This window comes from Lycium barbarum, chromosome 7, assembly GCF_019175385.1.
Source record: "Lycium barbarum isolate Lr01 chromosome 7, ASM1917538v2, whole genome shotgun sequence".
Lineage (NCBI taxonomy): Eukaryota > Viridiplantae > Streptophyta > Magnoliopsida > Solanales > Solanaceae > Lycium > Lycium barbarum.
In genome coordinates this window covers 120771429-120783093 of record NC_083343.1, presented here as the reverse complement: position 1 = coordinate 120783093, position 11665 = coordinate 120771429, and the positions used below count along the sequence as shown (strand labels likewise).

At 36.8% G+C, this 11665-nt stretch overlaps 1 protein-coding gene and 1 long non-coding RNA gene across 4 annotated transcripts in view; one reads left to right on the top strand and one right to left on the bottom strand.

Annotated features, from left to right (window-relative positions):
• Positions 1 to 11665, top strand: part of LOC132604033 (uncharacterized) — a 30918-nt gene continuing 19253 nt past the window's right edge. The window contains exons 1-3 of one of the 3 annotated variants that reach the window (XR_009568621.1): positions 1 to 90; positions 662 to 733; positions 5467 to 5555. This is a non-coding gene — a long non-coding RNA (uncharacterized LOC132604033). Of the gene's footprint in view, positions 91 to 120; positions 734 to 5466; positions 5556 to 11665 lie in introns of those variants that run through there. The other 2 variants (XR_009568622.1, XR_009568620.1) reach the window with 2 other exon arrangements.
• LOC132604032 (MADS-box transcription factor 23-like) overlaps positions 6385 to 11665 on the bottom strand; it is a 31342-nt gene continuing 26061 nt past the window's right edge. The window contains exons 5-9 of the mRNA XM_060317352.1: positions 7354 to 7453; positions 7239 to 7280; positions 7074 to 7157; positions 6791 to 6942; positions 6385 to 6703 (exon numbers count right to left, since the gene is read on the bottom strand). Of these exons, the coding sequence (XP_060173335.1) occupies positions 6688 to 6703; positions 6791 to 6942; positions 7074 to 7157; positions 7239 to 7280; positions 7354 to 7453 (394 nt within the window). The 3' untranslated portion in view covers positions 6385 to 6687. The remainder of the gene's footprint in view (positions 6704 to 6790; positions 6943 to 7073; positions 7158 to 7238; positions 7281 to 7353; positions 7454 to 11665) is intronic.

Below are 11665 nucleotides of genomic sequence, written 5' to 3'. Positions count from 1 at the left end.
TTTTACTGAAAGGTATCAACTCAAATTCTTCTTCTCTCCCTTTGTGAACCAAATGCAATCGAAATTCGTTTTCTCTTTCTTCATAATTCCGTACATCCTAATACTCAAACTCTTTTATTTTGTATCCCAATTGAAATTTTCCTTGAACATTTTTTCCTTTTTTCATATAATCAATCACAATATGAAAATCGTATTAATGCATGTTAATTGCTTGATTGAATTCAGCCTTTTCTGTTGAAAATTGATACCAAAAGCATTTTCCTTTTTCGGAATTCTCACTCTTTTTTGTTGCTCCCTTCTGTTCACTTTTACTTAATTAATTTTCGGAGCTAAATTCAATTATATAATCTGATATTTTAAGACTAAAATTTAGATGTTTGGAAACTAAAATTTTCCTTGATTTTTTTTTTTCTCTTTTCACAATATGAAATCGTAATAATGCATGTTAATGGCGTGATTCAATTCAGCCTTCATTTCAATTGATATCACAAGCTTTTCCATTTTTCGGAATTCTCACTCTTTTTTGTTATTCTCAAAAGTGAAACGCGAAATTCACCTTTTTATTCTTTTACATTCTTTTGATACTAACGTAACTTGTTAATTGTTATCTTTGTTGATTTTAATTTCTTTTCCGTTTTGCTTGTTTTTGGAACTTTTGCAGATCTCAGTATAATCATATGTTATCGCGATCATAGCAATACGTAGAACTAGAAGCCATCGCTTCGTTTTTCAGGTCAGTTGTCCGGTTTTTTTTTTTTTTGTTCATTGTATGGTAGTGAAGCAAATAATTTTGTTTTTGGATCATGTATTATTTAGTTTTGTTAACTTTGGCTCGTAAAACTCTAGCTTATTCACTTATGAAGATTCAGGATTTAAAATTAATGATTACGCCGTCTAACATGTATGAATGTGTATATAGTTCAAACTCAAGAGAGTGAGCACGTGTACTCACCAGGGGCGGAGGTAGAGTTATAGGTATTGGTTCATTCGAACACAGTAGCTTTGGCTAGGGCCTTGTATATGTATAGAATTATATACTAAATAAGTACAAATAATATGGTTTGGAACCAAGTAACTCGAATGAATCTTGGTAGAAATTCCGAACTCGAACCATAAAGTTCAAATTTTGGATTTGCCTTGTATGCACTGCCTCTCTGCTGGATCCACCTTTGTCGAGAGAATGAGAACATGTACTCACCAGGGGCGGAGGTAGAGTTACAGGTATGGGTTCATGTTCATCCCAATCCAGTAGCTTTGGCTCGGACCTTAGATATGTGTTCAAAAATACACCAGGCAAAGAATTGATCTCTAACCCAGTAAATCAATTGAATTTTGGTAGAATTCCAACCCGAACACCTAAAGTTGAAATTTTGGATCTGCCTATGGTACTCATGGCCTCTATGCTGGATCCACCTTCGATCACCAACTTATTGGACTTCCATTTCATGATGAACGCTAGAACATCTTTCTTTTATTCAAGGTTAAGTTTTTGTAGTATTACTGTTTATTAGTTTTGTTATAATTACAGCAGTGGTACTGATGTTTTTCCGTTGGATATTTGGTGCCTTTGTATTGTTAGCGCTTGTAAACTTTTTTTTTGTTTGTTTCTTTTTCTGTTTTGTTTATTCCTATTGATTCTATCATTGCAGATCGAGAAGAACAATATATTGTTATAGATAATGGTTATTGTACAACAGGTGTACGTTAGACTAGGATAGGGACATACCTTTTGCCTGTGTGGTCATATAATCTTAGTGCTATGGTATGCTTGTGCTTTTATTAAGAACACATAATATCAAGTCCTAGTCTCTTCCTCCTCATTTTTTTGTATCTTCTGCTTTATTCTTGGGAGTTGGAGAGAGCGGTGCTTAAGTTTCTTCATTCCTTTGGAATTATGTAAACTCACGTAAAATATATATGTATTTTTGAAAAGCAAGTGTGTGTGTGTGTATGCGCGTGCGTGCGCATATATATATATATATATATGTGTGTGTGTGTGTGTGTGTGTGCGCGCGCGTGCGTGCGCTCAATGCGTATAAATCCAATCCACCTCTGGTACGACCTCATATAACTTCAAGTGGCTTCACATACTAAAAGAACATGGACAGCTGCACAACAATGGTCTGGTAGTAGAAGATGGACTAGAATACCAACTCGCATCTAATTAAAATTTCGACGCAAAGGTACCCTTACATAGGAGTCTTTGACATATTGCAGGTTTTCCCCCTTCAAGTTAGTGATATTAGGGGCCATAAACCAATAGACTTCCTATTATTTTTTATTTTGATAACCGTGGTGTCCGGGTAGCTTGCGCGCATTTCGACTAATTCCACGGGATACCTGCCGCCTCCCACCAGCAACAGGTACAAGGTAACTCTATCCCACAAGCCTAGAACAGATGGGAAGAAATCACCTAGTATTTTCTCTCTGCTAGCAATTGAACTTGAGACCTCATGGTGCTCAACCCACTTCATTGACCACTAGGCTACACCCTCCTACTGTTATATAGATTATACTAGATCTTTGGTGTTTCTTTATTCCTTCCCTAAAATAAAATAAGGCCTCTCTAGCGTCCAAGGGGAGTGTCATCTTGCCATCAAAGAGTTGGAGTGACAAACTTGAGAACAAATATTTGGATCCAGAAAAGACGACACTAGGTGAATTCTTTGTGTTAAAGTCTATGTGAACAGAGTATACCTATGTTGGTAGAAGATAATAAACTCCGGATGGATTAGTTAAGATAGCCCGAGTTGGTCCATAATCGACCATTGTAAAAATTAATAAATAGATAATCAAATAAAAATTAGGCTTCTTCATCGCAAGTAAGAATCATGTTAATTTAGTTAGGTAGCACTTTCTTGCTCCCCACAAAAATGTCTTAACAGTTAAAACTAAGAAAATTTTTGCTTCTCAGCAACTAACTTGATGCCCAAAGTTTGTGTTTTTATTCAATTTATGGACCCGTTTGTCATTTCTTAGGTAGAATTCTGTACACACTACAGAGACAAACCACCCCGAATTAATCATTTTTCTTGAACAGTTCGAGGAGCAAACTTCTTATACGTTTCAAGAGGGTAGATTTGGGGGGTGTTGTCCATCTGCTCTATCCAAATGAGTCATCTATCAAATCCTTGCAATTGATGTTTGATTCCGATGAGAAGGAAAAGATCTTTAGGAAGTGGGTTTAGTTTGTCTTTTCATCCAATTTGTGTTTCTCCTTGTTCCAATCCATAGTTAAGTTCTAGTTTACTTGATGTTGTTAAAATTGGGATTCTGGCCACACAATCATATGATCCTATCCCCCTTTTTATGCTTCTATTGAGCCGAGGGTCTCTCGGAAACAGCCATCCTACCTTGGTAGGAGTAAGGTCTGCGTACATTATACCCTCCCCAGACCCCAAGATGTGGGATTTCACTGGGCTGTTGTTGTTGTTGTATTCATATTGGCAGGTAGAAACAAAGAGGGGGTGAGGTACCATTATTGTAGTAGTAGTAGATGTTATCTGATCGCATAAGATTGCAAAATCTTAGTGGTCCTATTAGTATTACCTATTTATGATTTACAACAACAACAGCCCAGTGAAATCCCACATCTTGGGGTCTGGGGAGGGTATAATGTACGCAGACCTTACTCCTACCAAGGTAGGATGGCTGTTTCCGAGAGACCCTCGGCTCAATAGAAGTATAAAAAGGGGGTCAGATAAGGTTAAAAGATTTAAAACGATATTGCAATGAAATAATGCAAGCGACACAGTAAAACAGGATAATCAAGGAATTCAAAGCGATATGGAAATGCAAATCACGAAAGCGGCACAGATAAAATAGAGTAATCAAAGTACAGAAAGTAGCAAATAATAACATAAATCAAAGCACAAGAAATTATAATGCGCTAATGCGCCTACTAATAAGGAAAGATAACGAGACTTATATACTAGCCTTCTACCCTAATGTGGGTCCTCCACACCTTCCTATCTAAGGTCATGTCCTCGGTAAGCTGTAACTGCGTCATGTCCTGTCTAATCACCTCTCCCCAATATTTCTTTAAGAAAAATGGTGCTCCTATATTATTAAAGTAAATGCATTTTACCTTTTCTTTTAATAACTGTGGCGTTGGCCAGCTTGCGTACCTTGATTAATTCCAGGGGGTACCTACTAGCTCTAACTGTCCACCAATGCTTGGACAAATGGGAAATTTTTGTCTCCGTTAGGATTTGAACCTGAGACCTCATGGTAAGCATAAACGACATGTACTAGGACAACAAACAACACCGAACCTTTGTCTTTGTTATACTTTCCGAAAGCTTTTTATATATGCTGGTTCTTGTGTGAAGGTGCGTGCATAGTTCATGATGCCATGAAAACATTTGGAGGCATTGTCATATTTTGACTAAATTATAACTTTGATTGATTCATACAATACTTTTGGATAGTTATAACCTTTTAAAATTTGGTATTTTTATTTAACATATTCTGACACCTTAAAGTTCAAGCTTCTGTGAGAATATAATTTATTTTCACATAGTTTCAGAATATATTCATCCTATTAAAAGTGATTCAAATAGCTGTTTTGTTTTCGTGTTTATCTTAACTGAAGCTTGGCCAAATTGATTCTTGATAAAAAGGAAAATACATTATTATTTGAGGCTGAGGCAGTAACATATATTCAAGTTGATAAATAGTGGAGTAATTGTTTCATGAATTTCTTGTAGTATCTTAGTACCCTTGAAACATTTCTTCGATTTTTTCCTGAGATGTGGATCTAAATGCATTGATAGCAACTCCGTTAATTTGTCACATGATGAAGTCATGCATCTTATTGGATTCCATTCGGGCCATTCATTAGTTAGCATGGTTAAGTGATGAAACAATAAAAGTGAAAATAATAGGGCATTTGCTTCTCTGTCCATGCTGCTTTACATCTGTCACTTTGCTACTTCTCCCTGCCGATGATAATTACTAGAAACGTAAGTGTTTACTCTAGTTTTCTAGAAAGTGGCGAGGGTTAAAAATTGTTTTTGCCATATTGTTGAACTCTAGGATGACATGCAACACTTGTGTGGCGGATTAGCTCAATAGAGACGGCGTTTGAGCCAAAACTCAAAATTCTGATGGCAAACTCCAATTTCTATGGTATCTTTGGCTTTTGTAGTACATCTAAATGGCATTATTGTGCATGCTAGTCGGATAGTTTTTAGCATTCAGATCTTTGGAATCCAGAAATGACTTAGTTTAAGTGACACTTAAGCATTATTTTAACTAGCTAAGAAAGTGATGATCACTTTTGTGGGGCATATTTTGTGTACTTCACGGATGTAATTCTCGCCGTGCATATTTCCCTATGATTTAGTCTTCATGTTGTTCATTCTTTTTCTTCTTTTTCAATGACCTACCTCAATAAGATTTCTTTAGCTGATGTTTTCCACCATTACTGGGTAGGACTTTACCAAATGTTACATATTCCTCCAGGTGGAGGTTGAAAGTCAGCATGGCTGGGAACATGAATTTAGTATCTCCTTGCTGAGGCTTTTGCAATGCATACTGATGCAGCGTCTAGTGTATGTTTCTTACCCTTTGCTTCTGTTACATTCTGTTATTTCTTGTAGTGCGATTAGTGTATGTTTTTGTATATCGATTGTAGTTACTGCCTTTTACGTTATTTATCTGTGATAGCTACTACCTCTTTTTTTTCAGGTTGCTTTATCATAGCTTTATCGCTCTCGTTATTTTCATTTTAATACCGCTTTAATCTCCTTGTCCGTATCTAACCTTTTTTGTCACGTTTTCTCTTGAGCCAAGGGTCTTTCAGAAACAGCCTCTTTACCTTCCAAAGTAGAGGTAAAGTCTGCGTTCACTTTACCCTCCCCAGACCCCATATTGTGAGATTTCACTGGGTATGTGGTGTTGTTGTGCTGATGCAGCGTCTAGGTATAGCTTAGTGGTACTCTTTGGTTATTCTATTCCATCTCTTAGAAAGAAAAGAATTAAATAAAATTACTTAATAGCATGGCGGTACATTTATACAAAACTTCTACCTTCCCGATTTTCATTTTAGATTTATGTAATTAAGGGACTCTTCTTTTTAAAGATTTTTTTATGATATTTTCAATGAATTGAATCATACCAATCTCTACTAGGGGTTATGACTCTTTTTTGTACTTGTTATTTTCCAATCATTTTTTCAATTAAGAAAACGAAAGAGAATAAATAAGATTCTCTTAGTTCATTTGGAAGGATCTCATAATTTAATTATCCATGACAGTTTATGTCTGCTCGGGCTGGATGATTAAAAATTATCATGTTCAGTTTCTTAGTCTGCTCTTATTCACTTTTGGTGTTTTTCTCAAGGAATTTATCTGAGATGCTACTGTTGTGTGCATATGTTTTACTATGTACTATTATATTTAGTTTTAATCTGTCAGATTAAGTGCTTTCATAACTATCAAGACAGTTTAAGAACATTAAATGTGCTATTATTTTCTTTATTCATAGTTATCTTGATTTGGGTGGCTGTTCTGTAGTGTAGATACCTGATACATACAAACTTTCTAGCATTGACCAGGTCAATTAACCATTTTTCCCTGACATCCACTGGTTCTAGACCGATCAATAATAATTTAAACATATATTCGTGAACGTGGAGCGCTTGATCCAGAAGAGAGCTTAAGGGCACAGTCTGCATCTTCTCCACTAATGCAGCGATAGCCTGCAGCATTTCATCAAGACAAGAGTCAAAGATCCAGATAGTGGGAGTTTGTTTGGTGCTTTCAACTTATATAAATGTGAAAATTACCCCAATTTTGTAGTTCCTGGTGTTTCATAGTGTTGTTGCTGTGGCTGGCTTAGCTGGAGATGAACAGGTGCATGAAGGTCCTCATTGACGCTTAAACTGTTTGAACTCATGGCATTTCTGCTCACTGCATTTGCTTCTTTAGTTCCATAGACCTGATTTTTGATAGAAAACGAAGAAAAAAAATTTAAAGCTGAATGACTAAAGTTTATGTCTTGATATTTTAAAAAGATATTATATATCTACTAGCATAAGCAAAATCTTTTCTAGTGATATACATCAATACCTTCTTATACAATTCCGTATTTTCTTGACGAACTAGGTCTAGCTTCTTATAAAGTTCCATGTTTTCTTGATGGCTGAAATTTCCCTGCAAAGAAACAGAAAAGTTTAGCTTCGCAGAAAGTTCTTAGGATAAATGACAAGAAGTGGCTGCAGTTATGTGGTTGACCTTTCGGTTTAGTTCTTGTACCTCGTCAATCAGAACTTGGTCCTACAGAAATAAGAGGTTGTCAATGCTATTTATACAAATAATATACAGCACATTTGGAGGTGAAACTTCATACCTTTTTCTTACGGACACCTCGAAGACTCATTTCTAGTTGCTTCTCCAAGTTCTGTAAATCTTTGACATTCAGTCCAGATAGCTCTTCACCCATTATTTTTCTGTAGGGGAAACAATCTTTTAAGCTGATCTAGGCCTAAAACATAAATCCATGATTAAAATGCCTACGACTGCAAGCATTCGTTTCTCTTCTAAAGATAACTATAATGACTTATAAAAAGAAAGGAAAAAAGCTATAGCTACACAATTCCTGGTGTTTTGGTACGACGAGCTTGACTGTTTGAGCTCCCACAGAAATCCACAATACCATATGAAATAGCTTACCAATGATTAGATTTAGCCTCCAATTTTGAGTGGTTTTGTAAGCTTATAGTGGTGAGGCACATCATGTGTAGTCCTCCCAGATCTGCATCTGATTTACTATAGAGTACTTATTATAAAGGAGGTTACCTTGTACTGTAGTATATTTAGCATAAGGTGTTTCTCCCTTTAAGTCCCTGCTACCACTTTAATAATATTAAGATTAAATGTTCATTGTGAATTGTTGCTTAAAAACATTCTTGTGAAGGGAATACAATGGCTGGTTATTTGAGTTGCCTTGATCTTACTGAGGATAGTGAATGTATTTCAAGAAGTATATTTCTACAGGAATGCCTCATCCTTTTTTTTTTGTTATGCAGTGTTTTTGTAAAATGTTAGCGTTAGTTATATTTATGTGCTTCTAAAAATATCAACTCCATTTTAGTATCTCTTTCATATACTCACATTTTATGAGAGTCTCCATGGTCATAGTAGAGACCTAAGTCACTTTCTTGTTGAGCTATCTGAATCTGACAACATCCACCCTACCAAAGTTTTTTATTTTACTATTTTTAGTTTTTCTTATCATTGTTCTCGGGGTAATTGCTGGTGGCATCACATCTCTTTCCTGCCTCTATTTGGGCATGCATGCTGCCAGAAAATCTTCAGCCATGTTTCCTTCCAATATTTCGGTTGTTGTTCTCTTCAGGCACCACTGTGGTTACTGTTAACCGCCAATTTAAGCCTCAGTTACCTCCCCATGCGACACCAGTGATCTCGGGGTGAATTAACATAGAGGCCTTTGTTTCTGGCAACTGGTTTTTTCTAGAGGCCTTTCTTTCTGGCAACTGGTTTTTTCGGGGGGGTTTCTTCCCTATTCTCTTTTTGGAAATCATTCACCATTCAGGAATCTATTGTTGGTTCACTCAAAAAAAATTCTGCTCCAGGTTTTGTTCAAAATAAGCGACTTAAGATTTTCCACCTTGTGTTTAAAGGAGCATGTTAGAATGTTAATTTATATTGTTCCATGTTGGAGAAATACATGTCACCCCCATAAATAGGTGTCCCCAAAGTTAAAAATGCCATTCTCCGGACCGTTCTTTCATTTTCTCATAAAGACCTGCCTGGTGGGATCTTAAATGTCCTTTCTGTTAGCGCTTGTAGATTTGATAGAGAGAGTGGGCATTTTGGTTTTTGAGCTACTTATTTCAAAACTAAAATGCTTCAAGCTATCTAATCTGGTAGTTTAAGTATTTGCTGGAAAAGTGGTAAAAATTTAACTCCCAATTTCATTAATTATTTTTGCTTCTTAAGTAAGTGCACCTTGGAGTCAACATCCATGAGGATAATGGAGGGGCATCCCTATCCATTGAACACTGACCTCTGGTAGAACCTTTGAAGTTTCCTTTGTTGGCACGAGTTTAGTTTGTGCTGCTGTTTTTCTTCTCTTTGTTGTTAGGAAATAAAATATCTCTAATTGAGCATGAGAAAAGTGCAGTACTGGGGAAAGAAATCCTTGTCTCGAAAAGTAGAACTAAACTAGGGTGTACCTTACAGTTCAAAACTTCATATGCTATATTCATCAAAGTGTTTGATGGGAGTAAAACTAGTTTTTTGGAAGGACAATTGGCATGAGGTTGGCAGATTGGATGTGGTTTTCTTAGATATCTTCAATATAGTTCTAAACTAGCAAAGGACTATAGCAGAGATGTGGACACCTCAAGGATGGAACATCGTTGGCGTAAGTCATCGGGCGCCCCCTAAATTTGTCCATAGATTAGACACCTCAACCGAGGTTTGTTCCTATTGAACCCCTGTACCATTCTGGATTTGAATCACTTAAACACTTTTTGCTAACATGGCCAAAGACGTGTTCTTCACTCTCTTTAGGCACGTAGAACAAATCCAAATAATTTTTTTTTTCTTTTTTTTCAAGCTTATACACCTAATTAATAGCTAATATAATCTAAATAGTCAAAAAAGAAGAAAAATTACCTAAAAGAAAAAAGAGGAAGACAAGTTGTCTTCCTCCTCAAAACTCACCTGCAACGGGAAGATGTGCGTGTCTCCGGCGTTGCTCCGGTGGTTTGCCGTCGAAGCAATGCCGTTGAGCATTTTTTTCCCCTTCTCCAACCTCCGTCTCTCCTAATGTTACTAAATCTGTCTCTATTTGAGCCGTTTTTTATGTTTATGACTGTTTTTGCACTTTGTTTGGCCGGAGTTGTTCGTTTTCCGGCGAACTTCATGGATTCCGGACTAATTTCATCAAAATTACCAACCAACAAAATATGAACCATGTGAAAAAAGTACAAATTATAGCAAATCTACTACATGAAACATAAAAACTGAAAATAGAAAAAATTATTGGCAAAGTTTAGTCACTGAAGCTTTGATTGAAAAATTCCTCCGGCGACATCCTTGTTCTCTTTCTTTTTTTCTTTAACTGAACCTAAATAAGGGAAGAAAAGGGGAATAATTGTTGGTGGGGTGGGGGGACGGCGGCCGATGGTGGTTTGACGAGGAAGAAGTAGAAAAAGGGGATGATTGTTTGGGTTGGGAGGGGGGGGGGGGGGGGGGGGGACAAAATATGAACCATGTGAAAAAAGTACAAATTATAGCAAATCTACTACATGAAACGTAAAAACTGAAAATAGAAAAAATTATTGGCAAAGTTTAGTCACTGAAGCTTTGATTGAAAAATTCCTCCGGCGACATCCTTGTTCTCTTTCTTTTTTTCTTTAACTCTTCTCTTTAACTGAACCTAAATAAGGGAAGAAAAGGGAAATAATTGTTGGTGGGGTGGGGGGACGGCGGCCGGTGGTGGTTTGACGAGGAAGAAGTAGAAAAAGGGGATGATTGTTTGGGTTGGGGGGGGGGGGGGACAAAATATGAACCATGTGAAAAAAGTACAAATTATAGCAAATCTACTACATGAAACGTAAAAACTGAAAAATAGAAAAAATTATTGGCAAAGTTTAGTCACTGAAGCTTTGATTGAAAAATTCCTCCGGCGACATCCTTGTTCTCTTTCTTTTTTTCTTTAACTCTTCTCTTTAACTGAACCTAAATAAGGGAAGAAAAGGGGAATAATTGTTGGTGGGGTGGGGGGACGGCGGCCGGTGGTGGTTTGACGAGGAAGAAGTAGAAAAAGGGGATGATTGTTTGGGTTGGGGGGGGGGGGTCTCCAATCCTTTTCTTTTTTAGCTATTTTTAAATGAGTTACATAGGTTTAAAAATTGCATTCTTCTTAAAAAAAAACACACACAGTTCATTATTTTAATGTGTTTTTTGAGTCCAAATGCCACGTGTCCATATTTGATTTGTCGTTTTGCCACATCATCCGCGAGTGGAGTACACACACTTTATAATTTCCACTAATTGTCAAAAAAGTGTTTGAGTGGTTCAAATTCGGAGTGGTAGAGGTGTTCAATAGGTACAAGCCTGAGTTTAGGTGTCTAAATGAAATTTGTGGATAAGTTTAGGTGGCGGCGAATGACTTAAGCGAGCATCAATTTTAGAAGACATATCAATGATTGGGAAGTACAAAGAGTGGTGAATTCTTTAGTACATTAGAGCAGTTTAGTGGGACTACAAACGGGTGAAGATGTATTATGGTGGCAAGGCAGCAGTAAGGGTTTATTCAAAGTTAGTGCAGCTTACAAGATGATGAATTATTCCATCCAGCAGATAGCCAACTGGCCTTGCAAACACATCTGGAAAACAAAAATTCCTCATAAAGTTGCCTGTTTTGTGTGGCTACTAGCTAAAGAAGCAACCCTTACACAAGATAATTTGATGAAAAGAGGTTTCATTTTATGTTCCAAATGCTCTTTATGTGGGGAAACAGCAGAGACAGTTAACCATATGTTCCTTCACTGTAAGATAACGGTTCATCTATGGAGAATTATTCTTAATCTCAAAGGCATTTCCCGGACCATGCCTGGGAAGGTTACAGATGAAGCTGGGAGGAAACAGGCTTACAGGCAAAGGACAAGAACAGGACTAGATGGAGA